Genomic DNA, 21,441 nt, shown 5'->3' with positions numbered 1-21,441 from the left:
TAAATATGGTTGTTAAACTGTATTGTTTGAGGAATAAAGTCAAGGAGAAAATCTGTACATATTCAATACACATGCAGTTATTTTTCAAGTATTTCTGTCAATGGTTGGCTTAATCTATAAATACAGAACCCATGGATAGAGAGGATCAAATGTATATAGAGAAATTTTACAGACTGCCAACCCCAATTTTTCAAATGTATGAATCTACATATGCATTGATAGAGATACTCATCCATTCACTCAACAAATTGCAAACCACCACCAAACAAGATAATACTAGGCAGCAGATCTACAACAACAGAAAAAGTAGCCCTTGCTCTCAAAATACTTTAAGTTTAGTCAGCTTTAGTAGTTGCCACTATGGAACCCATGATTTTAAGCTGAGAAGTCTTCACAGTCAGTAGAGATAAAGAAAATTTAATCATGGTAGCACTCACTTAAAAATTTAGGTCCACAAAAATGTAGTTTTATGCAGTAGTTTATGTTTAATTCTGACATGTACAGGTTAAAATATTCATCTACATTTGAAAAATTAGTTTCCACAAATGTAGTGAAGAAAACACTAAAACTTGAAAAGAAAAAAATAAACTCTGGATATTATACATTTTAAATGAATTTAACAACTGAAATTGAATGATTAAATCCAATTTAAGAAAAATAAAATCATTTTTATACTCATACCAAAAGATAAGAGAATTACATATGTTACTTGCTATCAAAGTTCAGTAAACTTCAAAATTAGTTAAATGTTGAAGAATCTGTTCCACATGAAATCTATTAATGTCAGCAAAAATATTCAAAACAAAATTTAATACCTAATATGTGAATTTTGAGTAGCAAAAATAAGCAAGTAAAGCCTAAGCAAGTATCAAATAATTCAGTCTCTGAGTAATATAAGTAACTATTCATTATAGAAAATTTATTATTTATATGTATATTAGATGATTTTGACCCTAGAACACAGTTTGACTCTAAAAATACAGATATAGGCATTAATAAACAAGTCATCATATACTAAAAGGTCAATAATTCAAGAAGCTAGAAACCAACGTTAAATTTCTTAGACTCTTTTTCCTACAATCTGTGTCTAGAATTCACAAAGCCCCTTGAGTTGACTAAGAGACAAAAGACAATATGAAAAACTTTCTAAACCAGGACACAGCTTTTTCTAAATTACTTCAGTTTTGCTCAATACATTGACAGAGCTGACAAGAAAAGAAATGGAAAGTATATTGTTTGATGTTTTGTATAAAATATTTTTCATATTTCGGATCTCCCCATTTATGTATGTTTTATACAAATGTTTGAAGTTCGTGTTCTTTCAGTGAAAGAGTAAATGCAAACCTTAAAACAAAATTTTAACCAATCAGTAATTACATATATAGGATGTAAGAAATTAACAGAAAGTACTGAAAGTAGTTTCTACCCTTAGTAGAGGTTAGGTTTTTTGTGAGTAATAGCTATATTAGGAACCCATATAGAATAAGATATGATTTAATAATAAAATGTATGGCAGACTAGAGAATACAAAGGAACAATGAAAACAAATACTAATAAACATAGCATCAAGACCAAAATAGTCTAGGAAGTTCTAATTTTCTTATTTCTCTTTCTAGCTTAAAAGAGACAAACATGCCTTTAGCTCCACTCAACAACAAAAAAGTAAATTTGTCAAGTTAACCTACTAAACTGTATGGCATTGAATTCCTTTTGAAAGTATTTTAAATACAAAAACTGATGTATTTCTGAGCTTCTTTCAAAACATAGGTGCCTCACCATTTTTCTAGCTATAATAACAAGTCACAATGTTGAGAAAGTATCACTATACATGAAAACAAGCATGGGTTTAGAGTCACATGCATATGGGCAAAATCCCGGCTCTACCAACTTATTTGGCTTTTTAGTCACAGGCAAATTACCTACCCATACCGACTGTGTTAAATGAAACAAGGATATTAAAAATTCCATCTCACAGCTGTCAGAAGACTTAGATGAGAGAACATGTGTAAGTATCCAGCAGAATGAGAATGCCAGCCAAAAAAATCTGTGTAACTGTTACAACTTCCACATTCATCCAAGTTTAATTACAGTGAAATTAGAACAGAAAGAGAATAGAATGCCCACTGTGTGTTACATTTCACTTCTCACCATGAAAATGCTGGTCTGGTATTTTTTAGTAAAAACTAATGAGTTTGGATTGTACTTCATTTGTTTGTTTTTTTGTTTTTCTTCTGGTACCAGGAATCAAACTCATGACCTTGTGTTTGCCAGGCAGGCACTTCTGCCACTGAGCTAAATCCCCAGCCCTGGATTGTACTTCGATTCTTACTCATTTTTGAGAATCTGAAAAAGTGATGTATTTCTGTAAGTAACTGATATCAATTTGGAGACATCAACAGATTCCCTGAAAGTGAGACTAAAAACTATGCTCTCTATTAAAATTAAGTCAAATTAAATATATTTAAAATTCAATTCCTCATTATCACCAACCAAATTTCAAGATGTTGGCAGCCACACAGGATAATGGGTAAGATAAATATACAAAATTTCCAGTATCTCACAAATTTCTGTTGGTCAGACCTATTTTGGAGGGTTATGACAGCGTGACAATTAAAACATTTTCCTCTGCATTTTAAAAATTACTTAAATATTTCTGTCTCAAGTAATTGCCAAAAAGAGCAAATGTTAAGTATTTTCCCTACAACAGAACCTCTAGCATCTAGTACAAAATTAAGCCTCCCACAGGTATCTTAGGGTTGACACTGAAGTTTTATTTTAGTTTTATTAAATGAGCAAAAAGTGATTGAGTTGGTAAAAGCCAACGCTGAAAGCTATGAATGAATATATAGTTTCTAAAAAGTAACAGACAAATTCATATGTACTTTCATCTGATAAATCCCCAATACCAATGAGGACTTCCAATATGCACATTTCAGGTTTTTTTAGTTTTGGCCATTCTTAATGGCTAGGTCATTTAATCAAAAGATTTCAGCCTTTATTATATTCAAAACAGGAAAAAAGCTTATGTATAGCTAATTACTATTATTACTTTTGCATGTGTTTTCCAAAACAGAACAGCTAAATTATTTTTCAATAGTATGTGCAGTCAGACTTCTTATCAACAGATTCTGCACCTTAGGATTCCAACCACATACCACAAGTATTCAGGAAAAAAATTGTACAGACTTTTGTACATATTTCTTTCTTGTCATTATTCCCTAAATACACTATAGCAATTATTTACACGGATCTTACGTTGCACTGGCTGCTATAGGTAATCCAGAGATGATTTAAGGTATACAAGAGGATATGCGTATGTGCCAATACTGCACAGCTTTGTATAACATATTTGTACTTCTATCTGCAGAACGTCCTGAAAGCAATCCTCTGCAGATCCGACATACACACAGTGGCTTAGCAAAGGAAACGTTGTAAAAATTCACGCAACTTTTATAACTTTAAGATAATGGCATTAAGATTTTAGAAAATCTATTTCCTTCTAGCATATCTTGAAACCAAATGCTGCTATGTACAGAACAGGAAAAGGTCTAGTAATAATTTTGCACTTACACTGACACATTTTTTCTAACGGTATATTCATCCAAATCGTCATCAGAGCTGCTATCAGTTGCATCAGAATCCAGACCCTCTTCAACATGAGACAACAGCCCTGTAGCAGATAGTGCAAATCTCTGGATTTCTGCAGCCGTACACCGAGTAAAGCCATTTTGTGTATCATCCCACAGTTTATTCTCTGCAGTCAATATGTTGACTTCTGGCTTAATTTCAGTGCGTGTTGGTAAACTGTTATCCAAAACTCTGGTAGGCTCATGAAAACTCTTCACTTGGGGCAGCTGATGCTTCATAGAAAATTTCATTTGCTGACCATAGTGCTCAACAACATGCTTTGCCAGGAGCATCTGCAAATGTTTCTGAGTTCTTCTAGCCTGGCTAAGTAAAATTTTCTGTTTGCTTACACAGTGAAGTAAACGAGCATTGACTTCCTGCTCTTTCTCAGCAGCTGAGGAACTATCAGGCATATTTGAGAGGCCAGGTCCAGTTTTCTTTTGAGCACAGTACAATAAACCCTTTTTAATGTCAGCATCAGTAACTTTATCCAAAAGTGCATTCTTTTGGAACTGTTTACAGTTTTGCAGTTGGGCTTTATCTACATTCGTATCTTTGGTTAGATTTGCATCCAAAGTGATTTGTGCATCTTTCATGCACTGGCTTGTATCTGATAGAGGTTCCTTTTTAATGAGCTCTTCAGAATGAGAATGGCACATTTTACTGAGCTGAATGTTGTTGCCATTACGCAGTATTTTTTTAAGCTTATTGCAGTTGGGCTCCCCTGATTTCTTTTGTTTATAATTCTCATTGTATTTATTTAAAGTAGAGTTAGAACTCATTAAAAGAACTGTCTGATAATGTTTTGAAGGCTGGGGGGAGCCAAAACGTTTTAAATTCACAAAATTAGTGTTAAGAGTAGGTTCAGGGGCTGGAAATCCCAGCAACTGAGAGAAAGTGTCTCCCTTTAGATTTTCATCTATAGTTCTTGCACTTTCCATGCATAGTATCTTCTCAGACTCCATGGTATTTGGCAAAGATGAAAAGCAGATACCCTTTGCTGTGGCTTCCCTCAGAGCTGGGGTCATGGCGATTCCTGCAGATAATCACTGGAAACCTAAAATAATATAAAAATAAATGATCAAATATCTAGAAAAAGTTTTATGCTTCTAACTTTTTCCAAGAGCAACAAATATCTTGATGTTACTGATTAAAATATAAATAAAACCAAACTCTTCCTTTATGTCTTCCAACTTTATCTAATCAAGGACTCAGCTATCATTCCTCCCTCTGACTATGGGTTTAACAGCTACAACTCTAATGAAAGATGCACACTACTGGGTAAAAGTATAGCTCAGTGGTGGAGAACTTGTATAGCATTCATGAGGCCTTGAGTTCGATCCCCATCACTCAAAAAAAAAAAAAAAAGAAAAAAGAAAAGAAAGTTTATCACAATGCTTGACAAAAAACTGGGGATGTGATTATATTTCAGAATTCCATATTTGATAATGTTTAGTGAGATCAAAAGAAATTATTCTACTTGGAATCTTATCATACTTGAAATTGAGACTCAATCTCACAATTTCATCAAAAAGATTTATCTTTGTGAAATATAAACCCCCATTCCAGAATTTGATTTTTTTTTTGAGACAGGGTCTCACTATGCAGTTCAGGCTGGACTTGAGCTCACTTTGTAGCCCAGGCTGGCCTCGAACTCGCAACGATCCTCCTGCCTCAGCCTCCCAAGTGCTGGGATTATAGGCATAGGCCACCACACCCGGCTTAGAATTTAATTTTAAAATCTGAAAAGTAATAACAGTAAGAACTAAAATATACTAAGTATTTTCATAAGGAGACCTAAATGAACTGATCTACAAATAAAAACCTAAATTCACAGCTCTTAAAAATGGTATGATAATGAGAATTTGCCTATCTCTAATATGTATAGATTTTCCCTCAAAAAATATATCTGCCATTTTTTTTTCCTCTGCACAAACGAATTTCAACAGTTATCACTGTAGAAGGCATTACTTCCTCCTGAAAAATATAGGAGACTGCCAGATGCCAACTATACATTAATCCTATAAATAAATAAACTGCATTGTATTTTATCAAAAGAAAAAGTGTGAAGCCTTATATTCTGATTTGCAGAAAAGGTAACTCACTATCATTAAAAATTATAAATCTTCAATTGTTACGGAAAACTTTTACATCATTAACAATTACATACTTTTAAAGATATCTAAATAATTTGGAACTGTGATACTCTATAATTTTTGTTCAAACATATATGATAGTTGATAGTTATTTAACTGGCCAATCTTATACTATATGTCTTCATATACTAGCTTTAACCCTTCCTTAATTCTTATTTTTGCAAAATCTTCACACAAATGACCAAGACAGGAAAAAAGGGTACAAAAACTTCTACGTTAAAAAGCATCACAAATGATTAAAGGCAAGTAATAGACTAGAATAAGGCATTTATCTACAACACATCTAACAGCCAAGTATTAATATCCAGGAGACATAAAGAACTCCAGATGGGTAAAGGGAAAAGCAGGAAGGGACCTCGCGGATGATGACATCCAAATGGTCAGAAAACGGACCACTCAGCACACCAGTAATGAAGCACATGTGGATTAACAAAGCAAGAGTCTACTTTTCCAACCACCAAACTGACAAAAATCGTTCAAGTCTGACATCATTTTTCACGAGGATGAGGTTAAACAAGACGTCTTACATCTACTAAGACCATACATTGCTCAGTAATTTGTCCATCAAGTAGAAAATGTTTGTCAAAGATACAAAAGAGAACAAAGTTTATAACAGCAAAACATCCTTTCAAAACAACTTTGATGAGTAATAAAACATGGAATAAAGTGTTGAAAGTTAAAGAATAATTTATGAAAAGACCTGAAAAGCAATTAAGTCAAAAATAAAAAAAAGACATATATAGTATCATACAAATACACAAACACATAACCATATCATATATATGTTGGCATGTGGGTACAGTTTACAAGAATAAAAAGTGAGCCAGAAAAATACCCAGCAAACACTTAACAAGAGTTGCATCAAGTCTCTGGAAATAAAACCCAGAATGTTGGTTTAAGAGGATTCATATTTTAACTACAATTTTTTTCCCTAGGGGAAAAAGAATAAATGCAAAATCAATGTCAACAGTTAATTCTCAGTGATGTCTGTTATATATATTATGTACATATGCATATACTTTACTATATAATGCCATCAAACAACATGGAGATTTCTGTATAGTTCTCTCCATAATTTATGTCTAAAAATTTATACACGTGTATAAAAATCTCAAAAATAAGCAATAACTCTATATATAATAGATACCCATTTATCCTAAACATTTTAAAAACTAGGAAAACAAAAATAAATTTTATTTGCATTTTACAATTTCCTTTTATGAAAATAGAAAAATTATTATAAAATATTAAGCAGTTTGTTTCAAGATCCAAGTTATTTTTGATCAACTCAGTGACCTATACTTTGTAATCTACAAAGATCTGCAATAGTATTTAGTATTTATGTTCAGTGCTGAAATCATAGTATCTACAGTTTTCTGAAGGATCCTGCCTTAATCACAGTTCTTGCTGATGGTACAGTAATATTCAAAAGATATAATACTCTTATCTCTCACCAAACCTACCTATTCTCTCTCTAAAAACTGTGAAGAGGGTACTATGGATATAATCAAAGTAGTTATCAGCAGGGGACAGGAAGTGAAATAACATGAGGCTGGCTGGGTGTGGTGTTACACACCTGTAATCCCAGCACTGGGGAGGCTGAGGCAGGAGGACTGCTGTGAGGTTCAGGCTAGGCTAGGATATATAGTGAGTTCAAGGCCAGCCTGAACTGCACAATGAAACCCTGTCTCAAAAAGACAGAAAAAAAAAAAAAGACAGAAAAGAAAAGAAATAACATGAGGTGGGACATCTCATCTTGGTCCCTAAAGATAAAAGGAAACTAAAAATAAGAAGTAGGGAAAAACACATTTTTTTTAGTTGAAAAACATAACTGATAGGGAAAGCAATGCAGATTGAAAATGGCTAAGACCCACTTAGCATAAAGAAGTAGAAAAAAACATATAAAAACTGGTGAGAGCGCTGAGATTTAGCTAGTAGGACAGGAGTCTTCTAAAGCAATCCTAATAACCCCACCTTCTGACATTCAATGCCTCTGTCATCTTCTTGAGTATGAACCAGATTTAGCTGACTGACTTTGAGTGATTTAATGCAGCAGAAATGATGGATGTGACTTCTGAGATGTAAGTTATAAAGAAATTGTGGCTTCCATTTTGTTACCTGCTTTCAGGGAAGCTAACTTCATGTGAGCTGAAAAGATCAAGAGCAAAGAAAGGATACCTCCAGCCAAAAGAGACCAAGGACTTGAAGACTGCCAGACAACAGCCAAGTGAGGAATCTGAGAAGCAGAATTTACCAAGTTTAAAATGACGGTTGCTCTTACCAACTACTTGATGATAAACCGCCTTGTGACAGACCTTCAGCCTAGATTCTGAACACAAAGAAAACTATGAAATGATCAGGGTTTTGAGTCACTACACTTTAGAATATTTTCTTACACAGCATAGATAAGTAATACACTTGGATATGAGTAAAGACTTTTAGGATCCAGTCTTTGAAAGACCCAGCCATATCACAGCCTCTATTCTATGATTTGCTCGAAATGTATCCTTATTAAAAAATCCTAGCCTGGGGCTGGGGATTTAGCTCAGCGGCAAAGCGCCTGCCTGGCAAGCGCAAGGTCGTGAGTTCGGTTCCCGGTACCGGAGAAAAACCAAAAACCAAAAAAAATAAAAAAATAAAAAATCCTAGCCTGAAATAAGTTTCTGTGACATTCATAAAAATAGGTATTTCTCTTTTATGTATTTTCAAATAAAATGAGTGAACTTATTCTAGTTATTTAAATTTTTTAGATATGCAATCGTTTTGTGTAACAATAGTAGCCAACTGAATACCACTGCTGGCTATGCTCATATTACATGAAAAATTACATTTTTAAAAATTTATTTTAAAAATAAAAGAAGGAAAACATATTAACAAACAGACACCCATTTACAAAATAGCGTAAGAACAATACAAGCAATACTGAATTACAGACAAAGTGGTAGGAAATTGACAATGGTTGTCGTATTACGTATTGATATCTTCTAAGTGGTTTCTCAGGAATTATTGCTAATACTTATAAGCTCTAGGAAGGCTTGGATTACTGTTTTTTAAAATCCTATATATGTGACATATGGCAAGTGCTCAATAAATATCTGGTGAATAAATAAGTAGTTGCCACTGTATATGGCTAAAAATTCTCTATTAGCAAGCCCCTGGCTATATCTTCCACAAGCCTCTCCATGGGTTCCAAAACTCTAAAAACACTGGCCTTTGTACTCCAGGTGGAAAACACCAAGTTTCTGACACAGTGACTGTGCTTTCTATTCTCTCTGCCTAAAACAACACTGTAAGATGTCTGGCATCTTCACTCCATGTATGTTTCTGCACTAAGGTCTCCTTAATTCTTCCCCTAACCAATATATTTAAAATTGTTTTATCTCCTCATTCAATTTATTCTCCATTGCCTTACCCTTGTTGACTTCATAGCACAATCACTACCTGCCATTGCATTACATTCTAGGAAGGAATATAGCTTTAGCAGCATTGTGTTCAATGTTCTAATCTCCAGCACCAGAATGTCTGGTACATAGCAATTGTCATGTATTTGTTGACTGAATTTATAAGCCAATGGGTCATGACTCTTAAGCTCTCTTAAATCCTATGAGGATTTATATAGGTATAAGTGACAATATTTGATTTAATTACTATTTTTAAAATAAATAGTATTTATTAAAAATTACTATTTTTAAAACAAATAGAGCTATATATGAAAAGGATAATATGTCACAACCAAGTATGGCTTATTCCCATGCAGTCCTTCTCCATGACAGGTTGAACAGTAAAGAAAAAACAATTAATCACCTAAATTTACCATATCACAAGATTATTAAAAATATTACCTCCCTAGATGCAGAAAAAGCAGTTGAGAAAATTCAATATTGATTCATGATAAGAAAAGTAAAATCAAATTATAAAGAAGACAGAAAAGTCTTAACATAGTGAAGTTTTCTCTATCTACATTGAAGATATCAATATGTAATACAATAAGCATTGTTAATTCCCTACCACTCTGTTTGTAACTCTGTAATGTCTGTACTGATCCTTTGCTATTTTGTAAAACGTTGTCAATCTGTTAGTATTTTCCTCCTTTTATTTCTAAAAAAAAAACAGTAAAAAAAAAAAAAAAAAAAGAAAAGTTTCTCTACAAAAGCCTATACCTCAGTCAGGATTAGTGGTGAAAGAATGAATTTTTCTTACCCTCAATTGAGAATGAGGCAAAGTATCTGTTCCTGTCACTCATATTCCATGTCATACTAGAGAAGCTATTAAGTGCAAGAGGGTAAGAAGAAATAAAAGAGGAAATAAAACATTTATGAGAAAATAAATAAAACTATTCACACATAACATGATTTTCTATGTAGAAAATCTCAGGAAATCTTAAAACAACCTCCTAGAACTAGTGAGTTTAATAAGGCAGCAAAGACAAGGTCAACACACAAAATCATTTCTCTTTCTTTACGCTAGAAATAAAAAGCTGAAAACAGAAATTTTAAAGCGAGCAATAATTCCAAAACCTCCTAAAGTAGTAATAAGAACATTACTCAGGAAGGGTTAGGAATGCACCTCAGTGGTAGACCACAGCATGCAAAAGACCCAGTACCAACAAAACAAAATGTAGGGATGAATCTAACAAAATGTGTGCATAATTTATAGACAACATCAACGGAAATTACCAGGGTGATCTTAAAGAAACAGAACAATGCACTCTACTCCTGGATGACACTGTTCGTTATTATGATGTTAATTCTCCTCAGACTGATTTATAAGATTAAACATAATCTCAATCAAAAACTGGGCAGGATTCCCAGCTGACTCAGAGCTTTAATGGAAAAGCAAAGGAACTGCAGTAATCAAAATTCTGAAGAACAATTTTGAAGAAACAAGTTGAAGACACACACTACCTATCAATTTACAATAAAGGACAGTACTTAATCGGCCAAAGAATAGGTACGTAGATTGATGAAAAGAACAGCACACTCAGATACACACACACACACACACACACACACACACACACACACACACACGGCTAACTGCCTGGTGTTTTGCTTTGTTTTACTAAATGGCTTGGAACAACTGAACAGGCAATAGGCTGAAATAAATAAATAAAGGGCCTTACCATGTACTGCACACTTTATACTAATGTAGTCAGATGTATCAGAATGAATCATGGATCTAAATGAATAAACCTATAAGTATAAAACTTCTTTAAAAAGAAAAACAAAACATTGAGTCAGAGTTTTTGTCATACCAAAAACATTATCCATAAAAAAAAAAATTGGTAAAGTGGACTAACTCAAATTTAAACTAAAAAGTGCCGGGGACATAGCTCAGCAGCACAGCGCCTGCCTGGCAAGCACAAGGTCCTGAGTTTGATTCCCAGTACAAAAAAAAATTTTAAGTAAATACTAAATAGACTTTTAAAAATTAATTTAAAACACCAATTTGGGAATCTTATGACATATATATTCAGAAGGTATTACAACGCTCAGGAATAGTGGAAAGTGGAGTGATTACCATTAAAAGTCACTGAGGTTATCATTTAGGTTAATGCTGAATAATGGTTTGGGCCACTATACAGTTTTAAATTGTGTTTATTCTTGAGTACTATGGCATATATATGCATAATGGTCGATTGGCTAAAGGCAAAATAGGTTAGGAAAACTAAGTGAAAAAGCACAAAATAGTAAACAATGATTCTGTTAAATTCAAGATGATTTCCATTAGTCCCACAAGCTGTAATCCATACGATCACAAGTTGTTTATAATACTTAAGTGTCTCTAGTATTTCAGAATCCGACTTTTCAAAAGGCAGTAAAAACAGCTACAAATAAAGCCATCTGGTTTTCATCTGAGGCATAAAGATTATCCATACTGCAACGTGTTATTTAAAGAGAAGTACTTATGAATGATAGCTAAAGAAAAACCTATTTTATCTTTTAAAAATAAAGTTAAAATGTACGTTCACCCCTTTGAAGCAGAAAATGAAAAGTAGCCAATGTAAAGTCAGCGAAGTGATTTTTGTGTTCTTTTGGTAAAAGCTAGATTTTTAATCTCCACTGAATATACGTTCAACCTAAAAGCAAGCATTCACTACTTCAACTGGTGTAATTTTTGAGCAAAATGTGACAGCAGCTAAGCTAGGTACCATAAAGACAGAATTAAACATGAGAAATAAGGTTTTTCCTCTCACAGAACTTACATTCAAGCAAATGGTAGCTATAGAATAAATAAGAAAAGATCAAGTAAATAAGGATTTCAAAAGTATTTTTATGAAAATTAAACAAAATACAGAGCATGACTACACTGGGGTAGGAGTAAATTTAAATTTACAGGCCTCCTGCCTAGTGACATCTGCTCAGAGACCTAAAGTGAAAATAACAAGAATGTAAGGTATGTGCCTTCCAAGTAGAAAAGGTAACTAATAGCTTTGAGGCAGGAATACATTGGGTGTGTTTGTGGAACAAAAATGGGAAATATGTCTAGAAGGTAATGAACAAGGAAGAGACAGGGAGAGAGACGGAGACAGAAGAGAATGGAGAGGGAGAATGGGGAAGGGGATAGAAAGAGGGGTAGATAAGGCCAAACTATGGACATTTTATACAAGGCAAATACCACTAGAGATTTGGGTGAGGCAGTAATTTAATCTACTTGACATTTAAAAAAAAAAAAAATCAATGGTGGTGAATGCCTAGTGGCACACGCCTTTAATCCCAGCCTTCAGGAAGCTGAGGCAAGAGGTCTGCCACCAGCTCGAAGCCAGCCTGAGCTAAAAAGGGAGACCCTGTCTCAAAAAAAGAAAACAAAAGTATACCGACTCTTCTGTGGAGAAAGAAAGGCTTCATGGAGCAAGACTGGAAGCAGAGGGACAGCTAGGGAGCTAAAGCAGTCCAAACAAGAAATGCTACTGTTGGCCTGGACTAGTGAAGTGGTAGCAGAAATGAAGAAAAATAATGACTTTAAAACATGTTTCAAGGTAGAGTCAACCAAACTTTTGATGGGCAAGATTTTGCAGTGCTTAAAAAAGGAATCAAGAATGACTCAGGCTTTTGGCTTGAGCAACTAGACGGTGAGTGGTGCTGTTTTCTGAAATGGGAAAGACCTGGGTAAACAAAAGATTGAAGGAGAAAAATCTAAAAAGTCTTGTTTGGGATATGTTATATTTGCAGTGACTATTAGCTATCCAAGTGGAGGCAGCTAGACAGGCAAGAGAATTCAAGTGAGTTATAATTAGAGATATTATGTTGGGAAGTCACTGCATATAAATAGTATTTAAAGCCCAGGGACTAGAGAAGTTTATATAGGAAGAAAATATAACAAAGAGGAGGAAGGCGCCCAGGACCAAACCTAGGTATCCACTCACATTTATGTGAGCAGAAGAAAGGAGCTATAAAAGAGACGGGCCCAAAAAGGAGAAGGAAAAAAATCACCAGTGAAGGCTGGGCTTAGTAACACATGCCCATAATTCTATTAACTCTGGATGCTGAGGCAGGAGGATCATAAATTGGACAGCGGCTTGGGCCACTGACCAAGACCCTGTGTGAAAATAAAGAGCTGGAGCTCAGTGGTAGAATGCTTGCCTAGCATGCATGAAGTTCTGGGTTCAAATCCCTGGTATGGAAAAGTGGAGATCATCACCAGGAATACATGGAATCAAGAGATCAAAGTGCTTAAAAATGTGTGAAGTGTATATGGTCAGTTCTGTGCAAAGCTACAAAGTCAAATAAAAAGAGGATAAAGAAATAACCAATGACATTTATTTTATTTAAGACATCTTTGAAAAGTCTTGCTTTTTTTTCTTAGTTAAATGTAAATTAAAGATACACCCAACTCTAGCATGCTGTCACCCTTCAACGACAAAGGGAAACTCCCCAACCCTAGTCTCCTCTAACCACCATCCTCTCCTATCTAAAGGGAAGAAAAACTAACAAGTACTTTTGAAAATCACAGCCCAGAGGCACAGAATCACTAAAGACAGACCTAAGCCCTAGACTAAAGAATGTCCTTACCCCAGCTTCTCCACAAACGCCAACTTACTGGAATTTCTTTTCCTCAAGTACACATTGTGTCCAGTTTCATCAAAAAACTACAAAGTATACTAACAGCCAAAGAAGGTTTACAAAGACAGATGTCAGGAATGTTGGAATTAACAGATGAGCAATTTAAAACAAGTATAATTAATATGCGATGGGCTCTAATAGAAAAAAATAGACAATACCCAACATTAGCTGAGAAAGACAGGCACACAGGTGGAACTCCTAATAAAGAATCAAAACGAAATACTAGAGATCAAAAATACTGTGACAGAAATGAAGAACGCCTGTGATGAGCTTACCAGTAGACTACACACGGCTGAGGAAAGAAGCTCTGACCTTGAAGATATATCAATGGAAACTTTTGAATCTGAAAAATACAGACAGGAAGGGGGGATATCTAGAAAGGAATATCTAATAACTGTGGAACAACTATAACAGGTATAAATAAGCATAATGAGAACACCAGAAGGGATACTTGATACAATAATTATTACACATATCCCAATTAATGTCAGCCACCAAGCAAGAGATTCTAGAAGATCAGAAAACACCAAAGATAAATGCAAAATTAAACATATATCACTTGATAAGTAAAACACTGTATTAAAATATTATATACAACAAATAACTATATATAACAAATAACTCATGCTACAACATTTAAAATTCATACTGCAAGTTTTTCCTTAGCATATATTTTTCCCAATAGAATGACAATTGCTCTGTAGGTTTTAATTCACTGTTGTATCATAGAATATTATTTGACACACAGCAGGCACTTAATAAATATTTCTGAAAGAAATACTATCCAAAATTTAAAAATTACTTTCAAGTTTCAAGTTCATAAGTTATCATCAGAGGAATCTTTAGGTAAAAATGTTAGGAAACATTACTACAGAATGTCACTGCCCAACAGAAATATGGGCAACTTTAAAACTGTTAGTGGATATATTTTAAAAAGTAAAAAGAACGAAGGAAAACTCTAATTTCACCAAGCCCAATATATTAAAAATAGTCAATATATAGTCAACATAAAAATATGAAGTATTATATTTTCTTTACGTGTGCCAAGTCTTCAAAATCAAGTGCTTATTTTATATTTATACCACAGGATCAATGCGCTTAATAGTTACTTATACTTAGAAACTACTGTACTAGATGGTACAAAGTATAAAATGCATGGTCCCTGAAGTAACCAAGAATTAACCATTAACTATGACACTTTAGTCCTCAAACATTTTCAGCCAAACACGTATTTTCAGGCAACTACAGTATTCTAGACAATAGAAAAAAATGGAAAAGGCAAATTCTAAAAGCTTTCTAAGAAGTATCCTAATCTTCAGATACTCAGTTTCTGAATTATACACATAATTGTGTTGGGGGGCCTATTGGAATCCAAACTAAATCTAAAAATGTCATTCTAGCTATTAAAATTCTGTACTCTATGATTCCAGATACCGCCATCATCTTGATGATTATGTCCTATATACCAAAGATAATTCGGTATGACAGCTCCATTTTGTAAGAGTTTAATGACAAGAGAATTTCAAAGAGCTTGGAAAGGAAAAAAACTGAAACAAACTATTTTTGGTAACAACATACAGGAAATAATGTATCCAACTAAAAGGATTTATGAAGCAAAACCCAAGTTAGGAAACTGTATCAACAGTCTTTCAAAGAAAGCAACTAAATAGATAATCCTGATTCTCTGTCAATGAGCAATAGTTCTTGGTAACCCAAAAACCAATTATACTTTTCCCTTCTATCTATCTATCTATTTTAGTTGAGACAGTTATACTACTAATTTCTCTCTAGTTTCTCTTAGTTCACTGAAAAAAAAAGGTTTGTGCTAATAGTTTGCACAATTAAATGCAGTAACTGATTTTAAGATAACAATACCCCATGTATTAACCATTGTTACCCTCTTATCTTGTTTTGAAATTTTGTTTTATTTGTTTTCTCTTTAAAATAAAAAATACACTTCTTAGTAAGAATTTAATTGTTTCACAATAGAATTTTCAACTTACATTTGAATTTTTAAAAATTTTCTTAGCACTATAGTAGCCTAAAAAGTTTACTTGTGGTACTGAAAAAAAAGTCTTTTGTGAAACCATCGTAGATAAACCATCAAGTAAATAACCCTTCAGCAAACAACCCAGCTCTCAACTATTGTTCTTAGATGTCTTATGAAAAAATACCAGCCAGACAGAGAATTTCAGTAAAGTAGACCAAAGCTTACAACTTTAAATAATAAGTACTGTTTCTCATTACAAAGATCAAATAATTTTTCTTCTTTTTGGTGAAATTAAATTTCATTATTACAAATAAAACCAAACTAATCCAGCAGAACAATGGGCTGGTTAAGTGTATAACATAAATTTTAATTTTTAGTCAAAAATTCAATCCAAAGAGCATTCACTGAGAATTAAGGAAGGAATTTGTTGTTTTGAAGTTGTATTGTTGTAAATAAAAGGCTTTGTCCTTGTCTCCAGAATGTTTCCCTTAATGAATTTAATCTTATTGGTGGGGGGGGGGGACGGACGGACGGACGGACATACACTACTGGGGACTGAAATCTGTATTTTTAAGATTCATAAATCATTCATATTTATGAATATAGCATTAATTAAACGCATTGTTACCCCCTTCATATCATGAACTACAGTAAAAGCGGTCTTCTCTCAAAATCTACATGTACATAAGATAATTACCAACGTGATAATTACTGAGTTGGTTCAGATACTTAATAGCCAAGCCTTCAAATTTAATATGGTCCAAATATTTTTGACATATTTTCCAAAGAAAAATTTAAGAATTTGCTAGTCTTTCTATCATCAGGGTTGAAACTGATGATCTAAATAAGAACCACTGTTCCTCCTAAGAGTAAAGATTAAAGACTGAATATGATTTATCACCTCCTAAAACACTTTGTTTTTTATTTATATTCCAGGATATTCATATATTCCATATAGTCCATAGAAAATATACTATACCAATCTACCCCAAGGATTAAATTTACTTTTAATCTTGAAAACCCAATTCTTTTAAATGCAGAGTAGTAAAACTAGAATAAAAATATAAAGAGCAATACACATTTGCCCTTAAACCAAAAAAAGGAAAGACTACCAATAGTAGTGACACAAGAGAACCTTGAAGAGTGAAATCTTAAATTATTTCCACACTTACATATTATTAACTCATACCACTAGTAATATAGACAAGAGTAGGAAAAATTCAAATCTTTTAAGCAAAAAGATATACTTTTAAACAATGCCATCGGAGCCGGGGATATAGCTCAGTGGCACAGGGCCTGCCTGGCAAGTGCAAGGTCCTGAGTTCAATTTCTGGTACCAAAAAAAGAAAAAAAAAGGAAAAAAAGAAAGAATAATAAAAACTACCATCATGTAAGAGAACTTGGGGCTGGGGATTTAGCTCAGCGGCACAGTGCCTGCCTGGCAAGCGCGAGGTTGTGAGTTCGATTCCCAGGACAGGAAAAAAAAAAAAAAAGAAATGCATGTAAGAGAACTCACATTTTCTAACTTGTACACATAAAGGGAAAATCCCATTAATACAACAATAATAAGAGGAATGAGTTGACTTTGGTACAATTTTATTTCTTTAAACATAGGAATTACCATAAAGGAAACCAGAAATACGAAATACAGTGCTATAGTTTCAGTATTTCTCTGTGCATTTTTAGGAGAATTTTCAAATTACAGCAGAAAACACTGCAGTAATTGGCATTACCAGGGTGTAGTTAAATCTCTTCTTTGTATTCGAAGATATGTATAAGTAAGAACTGCTTCCACTTTAAAAACTATGCCTAAAAAGGAATTCTCTTTGAAGACTAAAGGAAGTTAATTAAAGATAAAGCCACTTGGGTGGCCACATAACACATCAAACAGGTCATACTTCAAGTAGAATTATTACTATTAAGTTATAAATGCATGACTCATAGGAATATAAACGAGTCATTGTTTTTCTCTGTACGTCAATTTGGATGCAAGAATTTACATTTGTTTAATCTATACATTCTGGCTTCAATCTATAAATTTCATTCTATAAATGTAGCTAAACACTGATTAATAACCGACTACGAAATATAATTTTTTAAAAAAATTATTAAAAGTGACATACATGAGAATTATTTTTAAAAGTGACATACATGAGAGTTCCCTGTGTTATAAGGCTGGAAAGAAAGCCTCAGTACTACAAAGAAAAAGTTCATACACAATTTAAAAATACTAATAAAGCTTCAATGTAATGAATTACACCCATGTAGAATAAGTGTTTATAAGAACCTAAAAATAACATTAAGTACTAAAACTTTCCACTATGAATCGTCTTTGATTTTCACAGTAGAGTCTCTACTAGCAAGTATACTACCATTTTTATTAACATTTGTTGTGCATCTATCCTACATGATTGGAGAGTAAAGATCATAGTTCAGTAAAATACCTATTCAGGACAACATTTCAAAGAAAAAACAAAGTTTTTGGAAATAATATACATCTTTGCCTTTGCAAATCTAGCAACTGAAAGTGAGACTAGATTGTATTTTTTAAACAGCGTCCTCATTATGTATAATATTCCATTATAGTACCATAAGGCAATAAAGATTGTAAGGATGGAAAAAAGAAATGATAAGCTTTAAAGTCAGGGCACTGGTTAATTCCACAGTCACCTGTGTTACAAACAAGCCCCATTTCTGGCAGTTTATAAATTAATTCTAAACCTGAAGGAAGCAGTTTTCTGCCTCTTTCAGCTAACATCTGATACGTTATGGACATGAACAAGAGATAACTGAATGGATACATTAAAGCCATAAAGACAAGAATTGCATGTTATATATAAAGTTCACGTGGTAGGCCTATGCTACAAGCAATAACAGGTGGGCTGTCAAGAACAATCTGAATAATAAAACAAAGAATTTTATTTATTTATTTTTTTTCCGGTACCGGGAATCGAACTCATGACCTTGCGCTTGCCAGGCAGGCGCTGTGCCGCTGAGCTAAATCCCCGGCCCCAAAACAAGGAACTTTAGAAACTAGGAATCCTTTTTGTTAGAGAAGGCTACAAGTGAAATTAGAATCATCAGAGTGAAATCTTTAATTCCCTAGAAGACACGTGAATGAGTAAAGAACGTGAATGAGTAAAGAACACTAAAGTCTTAAATTATGACAAATGGCAGCAAAACTGCATGAAGCACTTGAATGCAGCAGTTGGACAATGGGAGGTTGGATCCTTTAATAGACAACTACGATGACATCACCGAGCCCCACCTGAAGCAACAAGTATGGAAGGCAATCAAACACTGTATCTCTTGCTAACAGTGCAGTCCTAAACTGGGTAAGACCAAAAGCGAGAGGCAATTTCTGATCTTTCATAGATTATAAAACATAAACATTAATAGCTAATTAGGAATTATGTATTGTGTACCCACTATGTGATTGGCAGTTATGTCCTGTATGTAGCATTTTCCTCGCTCAAATACCTTGCCATAAGGAAGCACGAGACGTCCCACAGATATAAGTGGAAAAAAAATTAAAATAAAAGTAAGGCTTTCCCTTGTAAACCTAATACTAGATGGGGAACAAAAGGCATGCTCACACCAGCATGCTAGTGTTATATGCTAATACACTTCTTGAAAAGTGAATTGGTGATGTTATAAAAGCCTTAAAAACTTCAAAACAGATTCTGATCCAGGAGGAAAAATAAAAATTTAAAAAAAAAAAACTACAAATCTAAGCGCAGTAGGGGGTAATTTCAAGGAGTTATGTAACAGGTCAGTGCCAACATCTGCCCAGAGAAAAACTTAAGATACGACACATACATGATGAAACGTTAAGCAGCTATTAAAGTATTTCTTCAAGGATACTTAATGCGAATTTTTCTTAGTAAAAATTAAATGAAGCTCCTGTATGATCCCTTTTAGGAAAAATACACATCTATAGAAAAATGGAGAAGAATACAAACAACTTTTGTTTTCCCTACTTGTATTTTTCTCTGCTTTCCAAATTATTTTGTAATAAGATTTAACAAGAGAAGCAACTGTTACTTGAAAACAGCACCTATCACCAAACAAAATTAAAATGCAAAAATCCATGCCACAGAATTGCCTTGGATTAAGAGTTTCACGTCATAAATATTATTCTAGAAAGGCTGGAAATGGAAGTAATGATAATCTATGTTGATTAAAGCTATACAAAATAGTGGCCGACTTTGACACCACATCGCTCCTGATAAGTGAAAACTGAGTGAGAATCAAAGACAGTAGCTACATCAGATTGCGAGAAAGTCACATCTACCCTATTTCACAATTTAGTCATTGTCTGTAGTCCACCGGTTGGACTTTTAAAAGCTCACTTTTGTTATACAACTGTACTGTCCGGTAATTTCTGTATTTGCAGTATTGGTAAAGATTACAGTAACTCTTACTGAGACAGGGCATTTGATGTTTATAACAGTCTCTTCAGACAGGCCCCGTATTATGAAATGACTTATAAGAGGAAACAGATCTAAGATGAGAGGTTGTGACTTGCCCGAGCGAAGGGCTCGTTAAGGATCAGATGAGGCAGGGAGAAAACTATCTCAAGCAATCTGGGTTCCACATCAGGGTTTTCTCCAACAATGAATTTTTACAGCCACTGTTTCTTAGTCAAGAACGCTGCCTGTTTTGCATCGTAGCACTCACAAATATATTTCACTAGGGATTTGTTGCTAACCTGCTCCAACCAGTCCGTATTAAAAAATTTTTTTTCTATTGACCCAACTCAGCACGAAGTTAAGAAAACTGGCTAAGGAAGGATGAAGGAAGCTAGTTTCTTTAACCTCGCCGGCAGAGGACTGTTCTTAAATGTGGGGATCTCAAACAGAAAGTGCTTCCACCCGGGAGGAGAGAAACCTCGCCAGTCCCGATGCGAGGGCAGGGGAAGAACCGAGGGACGCCCGGGGTACACAAGCACAGAGCGCCCGCTCTCTTGCTGTAAAGCAGCCTTGTCCTTTCCTGCGGTTTCTGAAACGACCGAAACCTGCATATTTCTGCTCTGCGCCACCAAACGAGCCCTCTCGGGGTTCCCAGCCCGACGGGCCCCTCGCCTCGGCAAATCCAAGAACTTCAGGTACCATTCTTCAAGCATCCTCTAGATTCCGCTCAACCTCAACTAAACCTAAGGGTCCAATCAATGTCCACCTGCATTATTAAGGTACGAAATAAACAAAATAGGAACACCATCGCGTCTAACAGCAGGCTCCGCCTTGGCGCTGCCAGAAAACAGCGCTCGCCACGCCTGCCAGAGGTGAACCGCGGCCGCGGAACCCAGGGGCGGGCCCCCGGACCACGTGGGCCGCTTCTGCGCACGCGCCAGGCAAAACAAAAGGGAAGCCGGCCAAGCCCCGCCCCACCCACGTGACTGCGCCAGGCCCGCCCTCGCCCCGCCCTCCGGCTCGCCTCCCTCCTCCCCGCTCCTGCCAAGGCTGTTGGATTTGGCCGTTTAAATTTGGCTGCGGTCCGACCGCTACGCTAGACCACGATCCAGTGCCGCAGCCCGGAGCCCAACGGCCCAGAGGACTCGGGGGACTCGGGGACGGCGGGGCGGTCTTCGCCGGCCCTCCCCGCG

General features: G+C 34.9%; 1 protein-coding gene across 1 annotated transcript in view; it reads right to left on the bottom strand.

Annotated features, from left to right (window-relative positions):
- The window catches only part of Kansl1l (KAT8 regulatory NSL complex subunit 1-like), a 91,143-nt gene extending 81,469 nt beyond the window's left edge, over nucleotides 1-9,674 (bottom strand). Inside the window, exons 1-2 of the mRNA XM_005396949.2 lie at nucleotides 9,196-9,674; nucleotides 3,571-4,684 (exon numbers count right to left, since the gene is read on the bottom strand). Coding sequence (XP_005397006.1) covers nucleotides 3,571-4,655 — 1,085 coding nt within the window. The 5' untranslated portion in view covers nucleotides 4,656-4,684; nucleotides 9,196-9,674. The remainder of the gene's footprint in view (nucleotides 1-3,570; nucleotides 4,685-9,195) is intronic.
- Between the last annotated feature and the right edge of the window lie 11,767 nt (nucleotides 9,675-21,441).

Source organism: Chinchilla lanigera, unplaced genomic scaffold, assembly GCF_000276665.1.
Source record: "Chinchilla lanigera isolate Chin_1 unplaced genomic scaffold, ChiLan1.0 scaffold00056, whole genome shotgun sequence".
In the NCBI taxonomy this organism is placed as follows: domain Eukaryota; kingdom Metazoa; phylum Chordata; class Mammalia; order Rodentia; family Chinchillidae; genus Chinchilla; species Chinchilla lanigera.
The sequence above is the reverse complement of the archived record's forward strand: the minus strand, read 5'-3'. Positions and strand labels throughout refer to the sequence as shown.